Below are 20,699 nucleotides of genomic sequence, written 5' to 3'. Positions count from 1 at the left end.
GTATAGAATTTGCATGCATGGCAATGCATGGCAAATTAAATAAGTAGTAGTTTTTAAGGCCATGGCAAATTAGTACTGCCTCCGTTCACGAATATTAGATGTTCTAATTTTTTTATAAATTAGATTTATATAAACATGTTTTTAGTGTGTTTGTTCACTCATTTCAGTTCGCATGCAGTTCATGTAGAAATATCCAAAATATATTATATTTGTAAATAGAGGGGGGTAGTTTTTAAGGCCTGGAAGACAATAAAGATCATACCAAGCCGGCGTCACATGCGTCCATTTCACTGAACCAACCATTTATCAACTATTGTTCTGTAAATAGCATGCTCAAACCACCTCTCAACACAACAATAACAAAAACAGAAGGTCACAAATTGTTGCCTCGATAGTCAAAATTGCACTTCACCGGCGGCAGCATAAAAGCATGGCCAATAGTATAACTAATTGTTGGCTATATGATAAAACTATCATTAACAAGTGTACTTTTTCCCCAAATCTTTTTTTCCTCTCTCCCAAGGTGTCTGGGGCAAAGCCTTGCTCGCTTTGATATCTGTTGGAGCCCATGGATTCACTTCTCCTGTGTTAGCCACTCCGGCGGCCGGTGGCTAGTATAAATGTTAGGTTTTTTTTGTGCTCGTATGAACGGTGCTTGGACCGTTAGACGGATGACAACACTTTTTCATTGAGTTAGTCTTCCAGATTTCGATCCTTCTCAAGTTCAGTATAGATTCTTCCAGATCCCCAGGAGAGAGGGGCTAGGATTTCTTGTCATGCATACACGCCAATGAGATTTAGTGACGGGTTCTTTGGATCAATTCAAGGGTTCAACGGCGATGGCTACTGCTGTAGGGCGCCAATCCTTTGGGAACATGCATGAAGACTTCCCGGGTGTCAACGACAAGGTCAGGCCGACCTCGGTATGAGAGTGGCAACATCGGAGCGCCGACAACTCATTCTGACGACGACGACGATAGTAGTTATTCGGTGGTCCAGATACCCCAATGTAATTTTTATTGTGTTTGGGATGCTTGGTACTTCTAGTGGACCTTTATAATATACTAGATGACTCGTTGCGCCAATGGCGCAAAGGCCGAGAGGAAGCCAAGTATGGTGAGAATATTTAGACACCCAAGTCGAAAACCAAATGTGGCCAACACTCGCGCATCCTCTGCTTAGAAGCCGTCTTTTCTCACCGAATCTAACATAGATACATGATTCTTCACGAGCAAATTTCAAAGAAAATATAAAGCATGAAAAGCTTTAAGCTGTACTATTGAGACCATTCCATGATCTTCATTTTGTTTCTTTGGAAATCTAAAGGTCTAAGAGGATGGTACATGTGAGAAGCTGTGAATCCATAACAGAAACTAAACTAACTCTCAAACAAACATTTCAAATTTGGAAGCCACAAAGAAGCAGCCATCCACAGCCCATAATTTTTCAACACCTAAATCCACGAAATCCAACTGAAGGAAATCATGGTAGAAACATACGTCGTGGCTTACGTCTCCGAGAACTTCTTGGCATTCTTGTGCAGGTTGGACACAGCAATCCTCGCATGTATCTGGACAAATTAGGGAGGCACACTTCAACAAATCAGTTCTTAGTAATTATAGAATGCCATGTATTAAAGGAAGTAAAATAAAGCATGTATGTGCTCTAACTTTCATAACTGCATGTGAACTCAGCAACTAACTTTATATACCATAGTGTACAATTCTCAAGTTTAGCTACAGAGACAAAAACAGGGACAGAGGGCGTGCATTCCAGTAGGCTCTGATAAACTCATTCCTAGCAATCCATTCCTTATATGTGTAAACAGGAACGCTACCCAATTGCTTATATCAAGAATGACCAAAAGAAGCAAACCGAGTACAACTCTATAACCACAGCATTTTTAAAAATTCTCTTATCTCTACTCCTAATGGGCGAATTGGTTGAATAGTCCCCCCCACTTTCAACCGGTTTATTTTCAACCGGTTTTTTTTCAACCGGTTTTTCTTCGTCTCACCTCCCACCACCCCCCTCCCACCGGTTTTTCTCTTTCTCATCTGGCCGACAATACCCAACGTATTTATGGTAATCAATCACAATTAATCCACGTATGGTAAGGCTATACACTTAGAAATCTCAAATATGATAATTATAGTAATAAATCAATCCATGTATGGTAAGGCTATAACTAAGGAAATTTCGAATATGGTAATTATCACCAGAATCAAAGCTTTCCAAAAAAGTTCTTCTTGCCATACCCTTCAATCGCGCCCTGCTCCATTCCGATCTCCTTCCCTCAATCGCTCCAGCTGATTTACTCTTTCCAAACCTAACCCCTGCCTGATCTAGATAAAGAGGCTCTCTCCTGCCCGTCTCATCCCTCCCTTGTGCCAACCATGGAAGAGAGGAGGGAGAGCACAGAGGAGCGCGCCGGCGATGCGCCGATGCTCGCTGGTTGAGGCATGGTCGGCGTGTGAGTCAAGAGGATCCCTGCATCTGTGGTGGTAGGCGATCCAAGGAAGAGTAGTCGAACATGAAAGCGATGGGAGGGACAACACCCTGCTGCCGGGCTCGTCCGCCTCTTCGTGGCCGACGACCGCGTTGGATGTGGCCGAGGGCGGCGATGATGGAGGGAGCCGCTGGCGCTGGCCAGGCTCCCGACCGAGTCGCTGCTCCTCAGTGCCAGCCCTTTCCACCGCGCCGGATCGCTCGTCATCTTGGGGACCCCGAAGGGATGCTGCCGGTGTGGGAGGCGCCCACGACAATGCGGGCTTGGGACCGAGCGGCGGGGGACGTTACGGGTTCCGTTCTAGGGCTAGGTCGGGAAGTCTATCGTGTTTCTGTCGGAAAATCTTGTGATCAATGGGTTTACTAAATTAATTTTGGGTCTATATTAAGGGGCACCGTCTATTCTTGTCATTCGAATTTGCATTCTTGCATCAGAAGTTCAAGAGAACTGTCATGAATAGCACAATGCCTTTCAGTTTGTAGACTGATAACTGAACATCACATCTTTTGATTTCTGTTTGGCCTCCTGGGAACGTAGACTAATTTAACACGTCATTTTTCGGTTTATTGTTCAAAATTGTTTCACTTCACATGATCGTGAACATACATGATGTGTATGTATTTTTTAATTTTGTGTCTGGTGACCTCAATTTTTATGCCTTCTACAGGTGAGTTGCTAACAAAATTCTAAATGTACATGTTCCAGGTAAATTTCTGGACATATATATCTCTACTCCTAATGGACGAATTGGTTGAATAGTCCCCCCACTTTCAACCGGTTTATTTTCAACCGGTTTTTCTTCGTCCCACCTCCCACCACCCCCCTCCCACCGGTTTTTCTCTTTCTCGTCTGGCCGACAATACCCAACGTATTTATGGTAATCAATCACAATTAATCCACGTATGGTAAGGCTATAAACTTAGAAATCTCAAATATGATAATTATAGTAATAAATCAATCCATGTATGGTAAGGCTATAACTAAGGAAATTTCGAATATGGTAATTATCACCAGAATCAAAGCTTTCCAAAAAAGTTCTTCTTGCCATACCCTTCAATCGCACCCTGCTCCATTCCGATCTCCTTCCCTCAATCGCTCCAGCTGATTTACTCTTTCCAAACCTAACCACTGCCTGATCTAGATAAAGAGGCTCTCTCCTGCCCGTCTCATCCCTCCCTTGTGCCAACCATGGAAGAGAGGAGGGAGAGCACAGAGGAGCGCGCCGGCGATGCGCCGATGCTCGCTGGTTGAGGCATGGTCGGCGTGTGAGTCAAGAGGATCCCTAATGGACGAATTGGTTGAATAGTCCCCCCCACTTTCAACCGGTTTATTTTCAACCGGTTTTTTTTCAACCGGTTTTTCTTCATCCCACCTCCCACCACCCCCCTCCCACCGGTTTTTCTTCGTCCCACCTCCCACCACCCCCATCCCTATTTTCTATCTACCATTTTGTAACCCTTTGCAGAATGGTCTGGGGAGGTTCGCAACATTGTCTACTCATCTGATCGGAAATCTGTATATGTTGTCGATCGTGTGACTCTATGGAACTGATGGGGAGGTACCCTTCTTTGCCTGGGAGTTATATTTGGTTTAGTTCGCTGAATCTGGTTTGGGTTTGCACTAATCTTGCGTACTAAGTTTTTAGTGTATAATCTGTTTGTAGGTCCCACTATTTGATTAGTGGACGCAACTGATGGGGGCATGGAGATGATGGCAAGGCATCACGCTGTGGTGGTGGCGAGGGGGCCATCGATGAAGGCGGCGATGACAGGGGCTGCCTACAAAAGCGATGCATGGATGGGGGAGGTGAAGTGGCGAGGGCCGGGAAGGTGGAGAACGACAATCGGGGGAGATGGAGTGGTGGCAAGATTGGACGAGCTCACCTCCGGAGTGCGTAGGCAAGATTTCCTTTTCGGGTCGGCCGGCTTTTTTTTAAAGCATGTGCATGCATGAGTTGGGGCTTATTTCCAGCGATGAACATGCATGGGTAAAACCGTTTTCTTTTGCGAAAGGGGAGGGGAGACAAAAAACGGAGGTGGGAGGGGGAGCCGTACATGGTGGGAGGGGTGGAAACCCTGGAAGCTGGGCCTGGGATGATCAGGCTGTCATGAACTGAAGTTATTTGTTTATAGTGTCACAAGTGTGTATTGTATAATTGTTTATATATTTGTCGTATATTTTATTAAATTTAGGTGTGTGTGCAAGGTTTTCATACCTTGAAATTATGAATATTGTGAAGTGCGAGCCTCTCTCTTCTAGAAAATCATGGAATTGGCTGACACACCATTAAATAATTTGATGCCACATGCTTATTTTAAATGGCTAGAAAGCAAAGGTGAAAGCTTCTTTTGATTTGGTTCCTTCATTGCATGGTTTGATCACAATTTCTCAACAATTGAGAGATAGAATGATACTCAAATTATTCAAATTCTTACTCTACAAACTAAAAGAGAATAGAACCAAACAATGGTATATTTGTGTCCATGAAGATAGCTATCCAGTTCTAGCGCATGGGTTGACATGGGTTGCAGACTGCATTTGGCATCATCTTTACCTAGGTTTTCTTTGACCCCATCCTATAACCGACCTCCTTTCGATTAACTCATCCTATCGCCCAAGTCAACACCGACCTATGAATCCTACATATATTTATAACTCCATGGCAACCTCCATATATTTTTAGAACTCCGTGGCAATGCACGGGCATTTAGCTATGAGTCACAAGTGTATTGTTGTTGCATTTCACAAAACCATCGTATATATGAAGGTTTGGTTCAATTATTTTCCTACATATAATATTTTGTTGTTGAATTTCAATTCATGAGTCCCAAGTTAAATTTGGCACGCTGCTGATCTCTATATATCATCAACTACTTGAATCTTGTGTGTAACTATGAATTCAATCTTTTTATCAAAAGATATATATTCAGTGTTTGGGATTAATATCAATTGCATATAATGCTTGGTAGTGGTAATATCAAATTTGTCCATCAAATAAATCTTAAATCCTGTGTTTTTTTGCCTATCAGTTTGATAAAGTCAGAAACGTGTATGTGGTTGAACGGTATATAATAGCCAGTTGCATGGAAGATATGTATGTAATTGCTAAATGTTTAATGTATATCATATAATGTGGGTAGCTCTATCAAGAATCGCACATCAGAGTTACCAGTGCATTCTTATTTGAGAAATAGCATGCGAAGTACTCGGACATCCATGATGGTGCAAGTGTCGCTTTTTTCGGGAAACTTACTAAGGACATAGAGTTCCAGCTGTTTATAAGGAATGTATTTGGCCCTTCTTAGAAGGGAAACTAGCTTGCAAACTTTATGGTCCAACTATCATTGAAATACCAACTGATATGTTACGAAATCTTCAACTTATATTCTTTAGGAACTTCATTTAAGTTGTACTGACCTCATGAGATTCCAATCTATGTTTCATAGTTTATACTCCTCACTATCATAAATTCATAGACTCAAAAGTTTGTTGTATATGTTTATTACTCGAGCATTGCAATACACTGCACTCGGATGATTTTGTCCACAGAAAATTTGAAGCTCCATGATTCGGCAAGAGGATTTGTGCAAGAAATCATGTACATCTTAAAGTTTTGCATCTCAAATTTGATACATGTGTTGAACAGGAGGAAGCCTAGAATTCGCTTCACAGACGGAACTCGTCAATATAGAAGAGTAACACCTAGATAGAATCAAATCTGGTCAGAGAAGCCAATTGTGCCTTCTTCCCGAGTGCCAAATGTAGATGACTAATGCTGATGACACCACTCGCTTCCTTGTTTTTAAATATCACATGTGCAACACAATGATGCAAAGCGAATTTCATGGAAGGGGGGATAAGACGTATTTGTGTGGTTGAAGGAGCACATGTAAGTACATATTTTGGTGAGGGTGGAAATTGAAATGCATGCTTGAAGAAACATAGTCATAAGCATGTGATGTACAAACTCCATATAATGATATTATCATATGTGTTTTCATAGATAATTTTATTTTTCAGGGCAACGCACGGTCATTCAACTAGATTTAGCTTCCTTGGATTAGGAATAGATCTAGAAGAAGGTGACGTGGTAGGGTTTTTTTGTACCGTCCGAGACAACGAAACAATGACATGAAAGCTACATGCAAAATTAAGGGGCAATAGATCGAGAGGGTGAATGATGTATGGACAGAGAAGGTGATGAACGGCAAGTTTAATGGGAAAGGGCGGCTAGAGGGGTGTATCATGTTTGTAAGAATAGAGAGAAGAATATGCTTGCATTTGTGTTGTGGTTGAACATTGCGTGCAATATGCTCGTTTCTGGGGAGGAAAATGAGCATTGTTTACACAATTTCATTTGTTGGCCCGTGGCAACGCACGGGCATTCTACTAGTCTAAGCTAATGAAGCCTGCTCGTTTTCTTTTTGGATAAAGCCAGTTCGGTCAGTTAGGAGAAAAAAAGCAATTAATAAAATTACCCAAACTAAACAATCTTCTAATCTGCTTTAATGGAACATAATAAGCATTTGCTGCTGCTCTTTATATGATATACTGGACCCCTTTACAGGCGGTTATGCATGCACATTTTACACAGTAGCCCGCATACCCACTCAGCTTGCATCAGAAAAAGACAAAGCGCACCATAATCTCACCAGACAAGAACAAGTGGTAGGCCACGAAACAAAGCAAACAGAGCATGTAGCAAGAAGCAATGAAGTGCATCAATAAGAACACATCTAACCTTGCAAAAGTATGACCTGTCCGGATGTCAGGAAACCTGGACAGGAAGAGAAAGAAGCAACGAACAAACATTTCAGCTCAGAGACATTTTATCAAACAGCAGACGAGCAAGAAATATCTTACCCTTCCAAACAGAAATATCTTGCATTTTATCAAACAGTAACCTGATAAACAAGAAGTTGGATGACCCTGCAGCAACAAGATAAAGTGAAGTGAGAACAAGAAAATCGAAGAGCACGAGGACATGGAAAGCAAAGCCGGCCGAAGCGACGCATGCAAAAGAAAAAACGACGGTGACACTGATACGGAGAAGAAGAGCTGCAACCTCAACCGGTTCAACAACCAGGAGAAGTCCGTGTGGACGAGGCCGAGGCCGCCCGCCAGGACCAGCTCCAGCGTGAGGCCGCCCGCCACCGCGAGTCCCAAGCCTGCCTAGTTGAAGCCTGATGAACAAGAAGTCGGATGACCCTGCAGCAACAAGATAAAGAGAAGTGAGAACAAGAAAATCGAAGAGCACGAGGACATGGAAAGCAAAGCCGGCCGAAGCGACGCATGCAAAAGAAAAAACGACGGTGACACTGATACGGAGAAGAAGAGCTGCAACCTCAACCGGTTCAACAACCAGGAGAAGTCCGTGTGGACGAGGCCGAGGCCGCCCGCCAGGACCAGCTCCAGCGTGAGGCCGCCCGCCACCGCGAGTCCCAAGCCTGCCTAGTTGAAGCCTGATAAACAAGAAGTCGGATGACCCTGCAGCAACAAGATAAAGAGAAGTGAGAACAAGAAAATCGAAGAGCTCGAGGACATGGAAAGCAAAGCCGGCCGAAGCGACGCATGCAAAAGAAAAAACGACGGTGACACTGATACGGAGAAGAAGAGCTGCAACCTCAACCGGTTCAACAACCAGGAGAAGTCCGTGTGGACGAGGCCGAGGCCGCCCGCCAGGACCAGCTCCAGCGTGAGGCCGCCCGCCACCGCGAGTCCCAAGCCTGCCTAGTTGAAGCCACAACCGGGGCCTCCAGGCCGACTCGTCCTCCCCTCCCCGTGCCCCATCTCCACATCTCTTGTCAAATCTTCCCAGCCAGTTGAGACCTCCGTCTATCTCTTAGAGCTGCCAAAACAGAGCAAATACAATTAACTTCGAATTCTAGAAGTTGCGTTCTGGCATATATTTAAACAGTCTACAAAAATCAGTGCACAGAACATATATAATTGAACTTTCAAAATCGTCAATTAGATATTAAAGAAGATAGAATCATCATTGTGAGTGTACTGTCCATAACTGCATTGGCCCCTATTTTGTACAATGGCCTAAAGAAAACTCCAGTACATAAAAAGGAAGGATGCATTTATGGTAATGGAAAGATATTTCTAGCTTTTTACCGATTCAGACAAATAACGCAAATAACAAATTGTCGATAAACATGGTAATGATTTGTGAAGGACGCCTGCACCATGATGTAAAACCATCGAATCAAATGTGAAATTGTATCAGAGAAAAGCAAACACAGTAGACATGGTTGATGCCTTGGCTACAATCTATGGTTCATCTTGCATCAGAGACCGCAACACAGGGATGTACTGTGCCTAGTTCATTGACTTCAAAGTGGTGCTTTGATTAAGAGGAATTTGGTATCATCGCAGCTCATGTCGTGGCAAGGCTACTACGACCCAGACTTTATCAGGACTGAATGTTCATTGCTCACTGATTCTGTTGTACCAGATGATCTGACCACCCGTCGATCCGATCTGTTTATAGAACTTTAGACCCAAACATAATAAATAATAAGCTTGTCCCATGTTAATGACAACAGTCTGACACACAATAGCTCTCCGATAGCACAAAAAAGATTTAGAAAACTGAAAAGTGGCGAATAAACATGAGAAACTCCTAACATATTACCACTAGCAATCACAGTCATGGTCAGTGCTACGATCCCAGCTTCTCTCGTTTCCACCGTCTCAAATGCATCAAGAATTTCAAATGCTTACACTTGAAGGAACATAGTATGTCTGGGCAAAATTTATGTGTGGAGCTCTCATGATTTTGGTGTACAATACACTCGAGCAAACACAGGGGGTCCATAGCATATTGAAAAATATTTGGCAACCCACAGTGCAAGCTGAGTGTTCTCCGGCTCTCTTCTGTCTTGTTGTAATAGTCAGACTGCCTACATTTAAACTTAGATGTAAAGCACCAAAATAACTGTCAAGCAAAACCAATAGTGCCAGAAAATTAAGAGGAACCCGAACCTTGCAGAACATCAAGCAATAACAATAGAAAAACTATTTTTTACATTAAACAGAAAAGTGAAAGCATTATTTGGTGTATAGAACCCATAATAATTTGTGATCATCCATAGTGCACATAATTAAATGACCAGTAAGGGTATTGGTTATTCTATCCTCCTGATACCTACTGAGATACACCTAACTTGAAGTAGAATGGAAGAGATGTACTTCAGAACTGAAGATGAAATTGTGCACACATAATGAAAGTTGAAAGGAATAAATTGCTCGCATACACAAACTATCTAGTTTGTTTAGCAAACACAGGGGATCTGCAGTACTTTGAAAATATTTGTCTAACCATGGCGCAAGCTGAGTGTTCTCAGGCTCCCTTCTATTCTTGTTTCAGGGTTGAAGCCATCACAATATACAAAAAACGGCAGCCATCCTTGGCCTCCATTTATCCTTCGCTTTCTTTCTCGAGGGTATGCCAGAGGCGCTTGTACATACCTGTTTTGGAAGACCTATCTCATTAGCATAAGAATTGTGCATTTCAATTGTAGAGAATGGTTAGATTAGTACCTGATATTGTCAACCGCATAATCCCAACAGAAATGTGTATGCCCTAATACATGGCAGGCCGCTCCATCTTTAGCGTTGTTGTGTATAGCTCTCAACCTTTTTTCCAAAGAATCAGAGCTAATGACCTTCAGAAGGTTTGGATAGTAAAGGGTTAGCTCATCTGGACATAACTCTTGCCTGCAAGAGGGCCAAAATAGGCAAATTTAACAATTATTACCTCATTGGATAATCTTCAGATTTGCACCTCTCCTTTTGCATCAGTATGAGGGAATTGCATCAGTATGAAAGAAGAGGAGAGAAGGAGCTAGCATACCTGCAGAAGGGCCGGTGAGGCTGCAACCTAAGAAGCACGGATACGGGGACGGAAGCACGGGGATACGCATACGGGGATACGGGATACGGCATTTTCCAAAAACAGCCATTCGGGGATACGGCGGGGTATATAAGTATTTAGAAAAATAAATATGAAAGTATATAGAAAAATAAATTTGAATTAAGATCTAATGAGAATTTTTTAGTACTGGATATATATTGTCTCCTTTCTATTCATGAAAGACTGAGAGCAGTCCACTCACAGCCCATGTAGCTGTCCGTCCACTTAGAGCCCATGTAGCCGTCCATCCACTTAGAGCCCATGTAAGGCCCAATTCCAGAAAACCCTAGACTAGTAGCACTCCAGCTGCTCCAGCCGACCCCAACCTCCCATTCTCGTACTCCCTTTCTCCAGCCGCCAGTGAAGAAAGGAAACGACAGCGCCGCCAAATCGGCAGCTTCCATCACCCATCTTCTTCCTCGCTGGCCACCACACTCCCCATCTTTCTTCCTGCCGGAGCTTCTTCCTTGTTGGCGGCCGCCTTGCCATCTTTCTCTACCAAGATCTCCTTCCTTGCTAGCAGCCATTGAGGTTACCTGCTTGACCATGGTTGCTATCGGGAGGATAACTGGGCAGCAGCATGGTCACTGGAGTCTGGCTGCCGAGTCCCCACCGTGTCCACGCCGTATCTAGGCCGTATCCCGATTTTATTTCTTTTTTTTTAATTCCAAAAAGATGGGATACTGCGGGATACGCGTATCCAGCCGTATCTGGGCGTATCCCCGTGTCCCCCCGTATCAGGACGGCAAATCGGCAGTTCTGGCCGTATCGGTGCTTTTTAGGCTGCAACGTCACAACAAGGAAGCGGGGGCCCTTGCACCGAGAATTGCATAGAGTCGAAAACTGAAACCTCATAACAGTAGACATGCACTTACATAATATGCCTCCAGTCGTACCTGACTGTGAGTCTTATAGAGATTCAAACCTTACCCACCTGTGTGCATAACAAAAATGAGGCTAAGCAGAAGAAATAATCAGTTATGTGCTTCTTAGTAATTTTTGCTTGATTCCAAGAAGACCAAATATGTAAAAGGAGGACTTCAGGTCAACGTTCTGGATAATTGGTGAACATAAATCTACAATACTATGTATACTTCTTATAAACAGTATGTTTTCTGCTTTAATGGTTTAGAACCCACCTAAACAAAATAAAAGCAACAAAAAAACCTGGCTATAAAATGCAGTTCAAACAAAGCAAACAATAGGAAGCAATAAAAAATAAAACAAAACCATAATATGGCAATATATTGGAACAGCTAGGGTCGCATTTGCAAAGTTTATTGTTGTCTGTCTTCTCAATGAAGTTTCAATGACAAAGAGATTCAACCTGGAGTAAGCTATCTGAAATAAATTAATCCAACAAATCAAATAATAGTCCTGATGGGATGTACCTCGAATTAACTTAACAGGGACCATCTAGTACCGTGCAATGGACGAGCAGACATGTGGAATTGACGAGAGAATAAAAAATAGGTATATGAGGCATGAAGATCCATGTGAGATGTCCCAATAAATCGGTCAGAGAAACAAGCCAAAGCACCTTCTAGAGCAGCGAGCGAGTCCGTCGATGAAACTGGAATTGCAACCTGTGTTCCTGTAGAAAAATAGAACGACGGTGTGTCTGTAATTGCATTTTCCATCTGTTTTAGGTGTTCTTCACTTACACTGCCTGCTTTTTTGTGAATAAAGGCATGTCTGTTCGCACATTAGATTACACTAAGATTCGAAAACAGAGAATACAATATGTTATGTTGCAATAAAAAAATAGGGAGGAAATTGGGTGATTGGTAATCATATATTGGTCGTTTACTCAGAAGAAGGGAATTGCTTGGTCAACAAATATATATATCTGCACCCTGTACATAGTATAATGCTGCAGATATGTGTTTGATGGAAGTTGGTTTCATGCTCTTATTCTGACAGCAAGAAAACTAAATAAATTGATTTTTCGTATATTCAAAATATGGTCCATATTATGCATACAAGGTGCTATCTTGGCATGGATACAACCTGCAACCATATGCACAGGAGGTGTGTCTGTCCTAAGAGGAGCATAGTTTCAGAAGAGTATTTCTTTATTTGAAGCGGTTTGATTTTTTTCCCGCGTGATCCACTGCTCAACTCGGTGTTCAAAGTAAGAACAGAGCAGCTGGAACGGCACAGATGTGCAGCCACACCACACACACAACAGTAATCAGAACATTTTTGCAAGTTAGAACTAAATTTTATACACGATTAATGTTGGCACTCCATCGGCAATGAATTGGCATAGAACACATCAACATAGATTAATGTTGGTCGTATGGGAAAATATCAAGAGAGATTAATGCATATATTTTATGGCTCTCAGTTTTGAAATCAGACACGGTTTATAGTGATGAAGAAACAAAAGGTATTAGCTCTATTACCTCACACAGCCATTCAAAGTAATCACCAGGAGACAAAAGAACATATAAGACTCTAGGAATTAACATAACCTCCGTTGCATTGTTCATACGCACCCAATTCCGAAAAAGAAAAACATAAGCTTCAGTAGCAAACAATTAGAATCTGAAAACTATGTACATATACAGAGAAAAGAAAATTAGGAACGCAAACTGTCCTATTACTCCCATGTGTGAAGAGCCAAAGCTATTTTCAAGCAGTATTATAAGGTAGCTCTAGATTTTAATCCATAGCAATCAAATTAACCACTACAGAAAAACTAAGAACAATAAACCTGAACTATTGCATGAAAGAAAAAGCAGTCACGATGATCTTCTTCAATACCTAAATTGCAAAAAGCTAGTCGGTCTACTCAACTTGTTATTTTCTACTGGAACTAAATAATACTCCCTCCGTTCCAAAATAGATGACTCAACTTTGTACTAAAGTTAGTACAAAGTTGAGTCATCTATTTTGGAACGGAGGGAGTAGAAAAAAGAAATCAGATGACTAACATAGATTAATACTGCCCTTCCAGCCTTATTGGATTTTCATCAAACACTTTCCAGGCACAGAGAAACAAAAATAGGGGATTGGAAGAAAGGGAGAGAGAAAAATCAGGAAGAGAAGTATGATTGTGTACCTGAAGCTGAGTTGCGATAGGATGGACGCTTGGAGAAGAGGCCGAGGAGGACGAGCAGCTGGACATCCTCCATGACGAAGCAGGGCCGGCCTGCTCTTCTCTCGTGGCCGACCTCCTCCCTCTCCCTCTCCCTCCAAACCACCGCGACGGACCGCTGGCCCCGCTGCTTCTTGTCCCCGACGTTGGCCTGTCCCTGGCTCCTGGCTCACTGCTCCCCATGCTGCCGGTCTCCCCTGCACCTCCGCCAACCTTGAAGACCCAACCTCCCCTCCTCACCCATGGGGACGACCAGCGCAGGATCTGGAACCACCGCGAGCGACGACCTGGAGGAGCTAGAGCAGGGAGGAAGAGGAGAGACAGCGGTGGCAACGAAGAGGAGGGAGGGGCTCGCGGCGCGGGGGATGGGGGGCGGGGAAGGATGGGGTGGCGGCACCAGGATGCTAGGGTTCGTGGGTTCGTGGGAGGGGATCGGGAAAGAGAGCAGTGCGGGGCTGGGCGGGCTGCTTTTTATACCCAAATGTGAAAAGACTAAAATGCCCTTGACGGGGCACAGAATTTGCAGGCAGTGGCAATAGCGATTTAAAGGCGACGTGGAGGCCTTGATCCTGCCTAACAGTTCTTCCGGGTTTATATGTTCAATTTGAGTCTTTTTCGCAAAAAATGTAAGGCTATAAATCACTCGTATAATAAGGTTTGCTATAAATTTGGCTATAAGAATACTACCTTTCTCCACCTTCTTTATTTCTCTTTCTTCATATTTATTGTATTTTCCTAGGAGCATATGTAGACACAAACTATTGTGTGAGAGTCCACTCCCTTTACTTTTCATGTCTCTCCTCTACATAGGTAAAGGTGCCACATAAGCGGGCTACAAACCTGCTATTATACTTGTTCTAAACTCAGTGATGGGTACACTCAACAATAACAATGCAAGGCGTCATGACATATGCCATGCACAGACACTGTATAATATAACGCACATGTTTGGTACTATCATGCGAACACATTGTTTGCTTTATCTTTATCTTATACATGTTAGGCTCAAACGACGACTTGTCAACTTTCACTCGCCGTGATTTGACAAAACAAGCTCTAAAAAGTTATATATGGATGAATTATAATGGGTGTTTTGTACCCCCACACTTGGACTCACCAAGTTCTTGCGAGGCAAGCTCAACAGAATTTTACCAAGGTGAACTCCTGCCTTCGAGCCATCTTGATATGAGCTTAATATGTATTGGCCATACTTTCCTTGTTATTTTCCTCCCTTTTCTTTGCATGGTACAACTCATGTGTGGATGAGCAATATTAACTGGAGACTAGCCAGCTCAACCATCAAGGCATCAAGTGCATGGTTAGCGTTAAGTACCACAATACCAAGCCATATCCTTCCCATGGTGTGATGCGGATTTCGTTCCAATGGGCATCATTATTTCAAGTGATTTGTATCCTCTAGATGCTACATTTGAGTTAATAAAAAGTGCCTTTATTATCGCAAAAAATCATCGTTTCAAGTGATCCATCATCAACGATAAACACATCACATATACAAAGATAAATCTTCTTCTGGATCCTAGTACCTCTGTTCTAAAATAATAATTCACAGGTACTATGTATTACCAAGATTTAATGACTTATTTTGATCAGTAAATGGACAAATTAATGCCCGAACGTGAAATCCATCCATTGGATAGCACCAAAGAAAAATCCAATCTTGTAAAGAATCTTCTAATGCCAGTCTAGAGACTTCAAGCTCAAAAGTCATCCTCTCCTCGCGAGCTCATTTGAGCTCGCGATGGATAGTAAAATTAAAAAAAATGATAAAAGTTGGTTTTTTTTTTGTGCCGAACTTTGGCAAATGTTTTCAGTGCTTGCAAACTTTCATCATAAAGTGACATTCATGGAATTTGGAGCAAAATAATCAATATCAACACTCCCAAATACTTTCAAGAATAACACTTTTGAAGCATCAAATTTTTTTGCACGACTTCCATGAGTGCCATTTCATGGTGAAATTTTATGAGCACTCAAAACATTTGTCAATTTTTGCACCAAAAAAAAAATCTTCTTTTTGGATTTTACTGTTCCTCCGAGCTAATTTGAGCTCCGGCACACAAACAACCGGAAATTGTACTGATGGGTAAGCAAGAATGGGGGCAAGGTTGATCACGCCGTTGTGAGGTTGATGGAACTGGGAGACGGCGCAGCGATGAGGAAAAGGGCAAAGGAGCTTAAGACCAAATCAATGGAGTCTCTGAAGAACGCTGGGTCTACCCAGCTGGCAGTCGATCAGTTGGTAGATCATATACTGTCTCTATGAAACTATTCGAGGTGGTTGAACCTAAACCGATGTTCGGATATATTTTGGCAAAGACCAAGAAACAAACACTGGAGCAAATGACAGCAAGACTCGTGTGCCTAAATCTTGGCGACGAGAAGTAGAATTAGCTGTGCAAGAAAAGACACTCCAAGATCATAATGCAAGATCCTTTTGTCTTCTCTCATAGGGACCAAATAGTTATATTTGTTGTGACATTTGCAGCTTCGTGTGTATCATACACAAACATCTTCCAGTATATGATTTTCCTTAATTTAGTTATCTGAAAAACGAGTTAAAAGACAACGTCTCAAACGGAAAGAGTACTGCTTACCTGGTTGCAGCAGCCAGCAGGAGATGTACTGTTTGTTTGAAACTGTACCTACTGGTATCATTTTCAAATGGCATGGAGCGCTAGTCGCTTACAAGCATTTGTCTGAATTAGGTACCTAACATGCACCTAGTGATTCAGGCAATTGCCTGAATTAGGTACCACAATTAAATTCAGCATTGTTAGGGCCATCTCAATGGGAGAAAATACACCTTTTGACAAGCATTTGTCTGAAAATAAGTCACAAATCTTTTAAATTCTGTATTGGTGGGGCCTTCTCACAAGGAGAAAACACCCTTTAAAAATTAGTGTATGCTGCTTAATGTGACATGCACACGGTATTCTTTAGTAAAAGGCGAAAGAATAGTTCGCTTTGTGCTCACCACGCAGCTGTGTGAGTTTTACAGCTCCGCACCCCACAGTCTTATGTAGCTGAGTCCCATCCCTTATCCTCTTTCCCAGGCGAGGTGGGACTAAACCAACGGATCCTGCGTCTCATGCTTCCTTCTGCTGCAGGCCTGCAGCGATCGCACACTGCACCAGAAGCCCACAAAAGTACATTATGTTGGTTAGGCCTGGCATGCAGGTGGTCGGCCCATGGAGTGACGGCCGCTGCAGCCTGCTCATGCCAACTTTCGGAGAGTCTTGGCGCAAGTGGGTGGGACAACAAGAAACGACACTTGCATGTAGGCCTCTCCCGTGCTCTCACTCCCATTAATTCACATGCATTCTATTATTGCTTTTCCAATTTTTTACGAGTATTATCTTTGAAATAAAAATTTGTTTTAAGTTTTTTGATATATTTGAAGTAGTTTAATTTGTGTTTCGGTCATATTTGAAGTCAGTTTAATAAACATTACATTATTTTAAATGTAACTGAATACATATTTCAGTTATTTAACTCTATTTTAGAAAAATATTAATATATATTTTAGTTATTTTCACACCACATAAATCATTTTTGGAATAATATAAAATCATTTTTAATAGTTGTTATCACTTGCGAATTTTGTTTCAATCTTACTAAATATGAATGAGTTTTAAATATATCCGATATCACCCTTGTTTGAAAGGCCTTTTTACCATGATTTCAAATAATTATAAAAAAACAGAATTCAAGTGTAAGGATATGAAGCATATAAATCACTAAGAAAATTAAAATGCGAACTTTTTATACTTAAGACATATATATGAGAGAGAATGGAACATCCTTGCATGCACCTTAATTGCAATATCGTCCTTCTTCATTAGCTTGCCGACATTTTGTCTATACCATTTAGTCAGGGCGCCAATGTAGTTCCCGCTCTTTTTCTATGAAAAAATGGAGATAATGGTATCTTCCTGGATATTGAGAATTGTGTTCTCATATGCGTGACTCTAAGGACGAAATCACTTCCCCCTCCATAGGCCTTACTAGATACGAAAATGCAGAGTATTTGGCTGGCCAAGAGAAGGAACTCTCGAGTTGGCTCCAATTCCAAACAAAGCCCCAAGTAAGATTCATGAGACAGCTTCCTGTTGGTCCTGTTAAAATGGACATGGAGTGTTTGGCCATTTCGCAAGATCTGCTACCTTCCAGTGTCGGTGGGGTGTGTGTGTGGGGGGAGGGGGGGGGGAGATAGGTATAAACTCATCTTTCATCCATCACCCATTAGCAGTTTAGCATTAAATCCTTCTATCAATTATGAATTAACACTAAACAGCCTACATGCCCCATAAGAGATCATAGTAATCTAAAAGAATAGTACTTGAAACGATATGCCTTAGAAAGAGATAACAGGGTTTAACCTAAAAGAATAATACAATACTTGGGTGGATATGCATTAGAAATAGATAACATGGTTTAGAACTTATGTATTTGGTTTATCTGGGACAAAACCCCGCTCGAAGGAGTCTAACTCGTGTTTGTGATACCATCAACTAGTACTAGTACCGGCTTCTCACCTACTCCCTCCATCCATGAATAAGTGTACATCTAGTTTTGTTCTAAGTCAAAGTTTTAGAATTTTGACTAACTTTATAGAATATAGTAGTAACATATATGACATCAAATTGGTATATTGTCAAAGTACATTTCAAAGCGGATCTAGTGATACTAATTTAGTGTCATAAATGCTTTTACTTTTTTTAGAAAATTGGTCAAAGTTTTAAAACTTTGACTTAAGACAAAAACTAGATGTACACTTATTCGTGGACGGAGGGAGTAATGTGTTCTTCTTTGGAATGAAAATTGAAATGCGTCATCTCCATCCAACACTAATGTCATATTAATTGCAACATTTATAACTGACAAATGCACCTTTTTGCATGCAAATGCAGATGACATTAATTGAGAATATTGACTCTGTGTGCACAGAAGAGTAGACCACCGTGTATCATTGTGTATTGGATATGTACCCGTAACCGACAAATTCATTAAGCTTTAAATGCAGGCATGCATCTTAATGCAGGAACTCACTAACGCAGTTTTTTTAGAAAAGGAGGATGACCCCCGGCCTTTGCATCTGGGCAATGCATGCGGCCACTGTATTAATTATTCTCACAAGACCTTATAAAATCATACAACAGTAAGGCTAAAGTCACTGTCCAAGCAACAACTGTCGCTACACCTATCCAATTGATGAAGGGGCGCTGATAGCCTGGGCCTAATACCAAACAGACATCGCAGCCAGACCTAACATGTAAGACCTGAGATCCCAACCAGGACGCCTGCCGGGTATGGGAACCCACCAGTCCGGCGTGCTTCTCAATCAGGACGCTTGCCGGGTGTTAGAGTTGTGTCGAATATTATTGTACAAGGTAGGTTACAGTTGGATTTGTAGTTGTATTGTGTTTATATAGGATGTGGAGTCATGTCCTAGTAGGACACTTGTATCTTAGGCCTCTCATATATAGCGGGGGTAGACACACGATGTAACCTATGCCAACATAATAGCACAGGAACGCAGGGGAAGCTGGCGGCATGTGCCGGCGTCCAGGGCGACCTGGTGCGGTATTGTAGCGGTGTCATGGGGAGGAGCACACATAGTCAGGCCCCGGGGATGTAGTCATATCGGTGAACCTCGTTAACAAATCTCGGTGTTGTGCTCGTGTGATTGCTTGGTCCTCGGATGATCAACAGTATGCCTTGGATTTATTCTAACACCGGGTATAAGGCCACCACAGCCACTTGCTAGCAATCCATCTTCAGAGCTATACTGCTGCATCAACCTTGCCCGATCTAGCTGCCGCCGACGCCACCACGACGCCAGACAGTGTCGACCACTTGCACGTGTCCATCACCACACATCTGACGTCAAGCCTCCGCTGCTCCATGCCGCCAAGAGCCGTCACCATGAATATGTAGAAAGAGACACCGCTTCATCGAAGAAGCCATCCGCTGGTCCCTCGAATCCGAGTGCATCTCCAAGAATGCCGCCCCCAAGGGGGTAACGACGCATTAATGCCGCCATCATGCGATGAATTGATCTAGGGTTTTCCTCGGAGGTATCAGGGTGCTGCACCTGCGAGAGCCATTCGTCCACCTCCTACTTCTTATGTGATTCACAAAAAATAAGTAAGTCTATATATACAACATCACTCATCGATGGCCCCATTCGAGGTGCATATTTACACGAAAAATCACACATCAGCGTCCTCGATTATTGGTCATATACTCTGATCCATTACTTTCATTCGTATACCTAGTGGCAAACTACAACAAATTAACCAAATTCGAAATCAAATAAAACAGCAAAGAAAGTACGAAATGACCTACCAAATCAGTACTGGCGAGTACCATATAGCTAATTAATCCTCCAAGCAGTTAACAAACATTAATGATCTATATGGCCGGCCGGCCGGCTTGCTAGTTGTAAGGGTAGTGGCCAAGCCGGAGCTCCAAGTCCACGTCCTCCCTGCTGTCCCCATCCCTTCCCAAGGTAAGCCCCAAGTGAGCCTGATTCCCACCGGCACCGTCTTGCTGGCCGGCAGCCGGCGGCGCAGCCCCACGAGACTTGCCTCCGCTGCCACCGCGGTCCTTGCGGTGGATGTTCATGTGCCCGCCGAGCGCCTGCGCGTTGGTGAACCCCCTCTTGCAGAAACTGCACTCGTAGTATGCCGGCGCCCGCCTTGACCCGCCGGTATCCTCTGGCGAGCCGCTCTTGTGGAAGTCCCCTCCCTCCATATTCTGCTTTCAAAAGTTACGAGTCGGTGTTTGTTCGGAGCTTCTAGGGTTTTGGGTAGTAACTACCAAGTTAGGAGAAATGTGTTGAGGCAACAAGGGCAGGTGTGCTATATAGTGACAGATAGAAACGGCTGCTACTCCAGTTGGTAGCGTCGGGGAGGCCGGGGGCTGATGGACATGGCTTGATTTGTCGTCTAGTTTTGGCGTTTGGACGGAACCACGATCGAGTAAACTACTCGGCCGGCCGGCCGGCCGGCGCTCCCCTTGCCGCCCTCGTTGGCGAATACAGCACAACGCTCTTGTTTGGCGTGGCGTAGGGATCGGCGAGAATGCCAAGTTAGTTATACAGATGGGTGCGTACGTCAGTGCGTGTTGCCGTGACAGTGTTA

The 20,699-nt window shown here is 42.9% G+C and overlaps 2 protein-coding genes, 1 long non-coding RNA gene and 1 other non-coding gene across 34 annotated transcripts; all 4 read right to left on the bottom strand.

Annotated features, from left to right (window-relative positions):
- Positions 1-1,310: 1,310 nt before the first annotated feature.
- On the bottom strand, positions 1,311-7,712 carry LOC123187817 (uncharacterized). The gene is made up of 4 exons (XR_006494169.1): positions 7,575-7,712; positions 7,373-7,438; positions 7,251-7,286; positions 1,311-1,570 (listed from the first exon to the last, which is right to left on the bottom strand). It is a non-coding gene; the product is annotated as an uncharacterized lncRNA (long non-coding RNA).
- A 20-nt stretch (positions 7,713-7,732) lies between these two features.
- On the bottom strand, positions 7,733-13,970 carry LOC123187815 (uncharacterized). 31 transcript variants are annotated; one of them, XR_006494154.1, is made up of 10 exons: positions 13,498-13,970; positions 11,971-12,024; positions 11,822-11,846; positions 11,221-11,364; positions 10,371-10,397; positions 10,058-10,234; positions 9,837-9,985; positions 9,150-9,417; positions 8,133-8,357; positions 7,786-7,996 (listed from the first exon to the last, which is right to left on the bottom strand). XR_006494154.1 is itself a non-coding variant. In XM_044599771.1 (9 exons), exons 1-6 carry the CDS (start codon positions 13,568-13,570, stop codon positions 9,832-9,834), a joined length of 486 nt encoding a protein of 161 aa, XP_044455706.1. In that variant the 5' UTR covers positions 13,571-13,970; the 3' UTR covers positions 7,733-7,996; positions 8,133-8,357; positions 9,150-9,417; positions 9,817-9,831. The 31 variants fall into 31 exon arrangements, 4 of the variants coding, with proteins under 4 accessions (XP_044455706.1, XP_044455705.1, XP_044455703.1 ...); XR_006494161.1 differs by having other exon boundaries at positions 11,221-11,273; XR_006494153.1 differs by lacking the exon at positions 13,498-13,970 and adding an exon at positions 12,839-12,943.
- Positions 13,971-16,417: 2,447 nt separating this feature from the next.
- LOC123038369 (U5 spliceosomal RNA) lies at positions 16,418-16,537 on the bottom strand. Its single transcript, XR_006417823.1, has one exon. It is a non-coding gene; the product is annotated as a U5 spliceosomal RNA (small nuclear RNA).
- A 3,455-nt stretch (positions 16,538-19,992) lies between these two features.
- LOC123184925 (probable transcriptional regulator RABBIT EARS) lies at positions 19,993-20,310 on the bottom strand. Its single transcript, XM_044596963.1, has one exon. The coding sequence runs from the start codon at positions 20,308-20,310 to the stop codon at positions 19,993-19,995; it is 318 nt and encodes a 105-aa protein (XP_044452898.1).
- Between the last annotated feature and the right edge of the window lie 389 nt (positions 20,311-20,699).

This window comes from Triticum aestivum, chromosome 2A, assembly GCF_018294505.1.
Source record: "Triticum aestivum cultivar Chinese Spring chromosome 2A, IWGSC CS RefSeq v2.1, whole genome shotgun sequence".
NCBI lineage: Eukaryota > Viridiplantae > Streptophyta > Magnoliopsida > Poales > Poaceae > Triticum > Triticum aestivum.
This window is presented reverse-complemented; position numbering and strand designations above follow the sequence as displayed.

Coding starts and splice junctions, on each gene's coding strand:
- LOC123187815 (XM_044599768.1), bottom strand. CDS start 13,570: ATGGAGGATGTCCAGCTGCTCGTCCTCCTCGGCCTCTTCTCCAAGCGT. Junction 11,274..11,970: donor CTCGCTCGCTGCTCTAGAAG/GTGCTTTGGCTT, acceptor ATGAGGTTTCAG/TTTTCGACTCTATGCAATTC. Junction 9,986..10,057: donor TATGCGGTTGACAATATCAG/GTACTAATCTAA, acceptor CTTCCAAAACAG/GTATGTACAAGCGCCTCTGG.
- LOC123184925 (XM_044596963.1), bottom strand. CDS start 20,310: ATGGAGGGAGGGGACTTCCACAAGAGCGGCTCGCCAGAGGATACCGGC.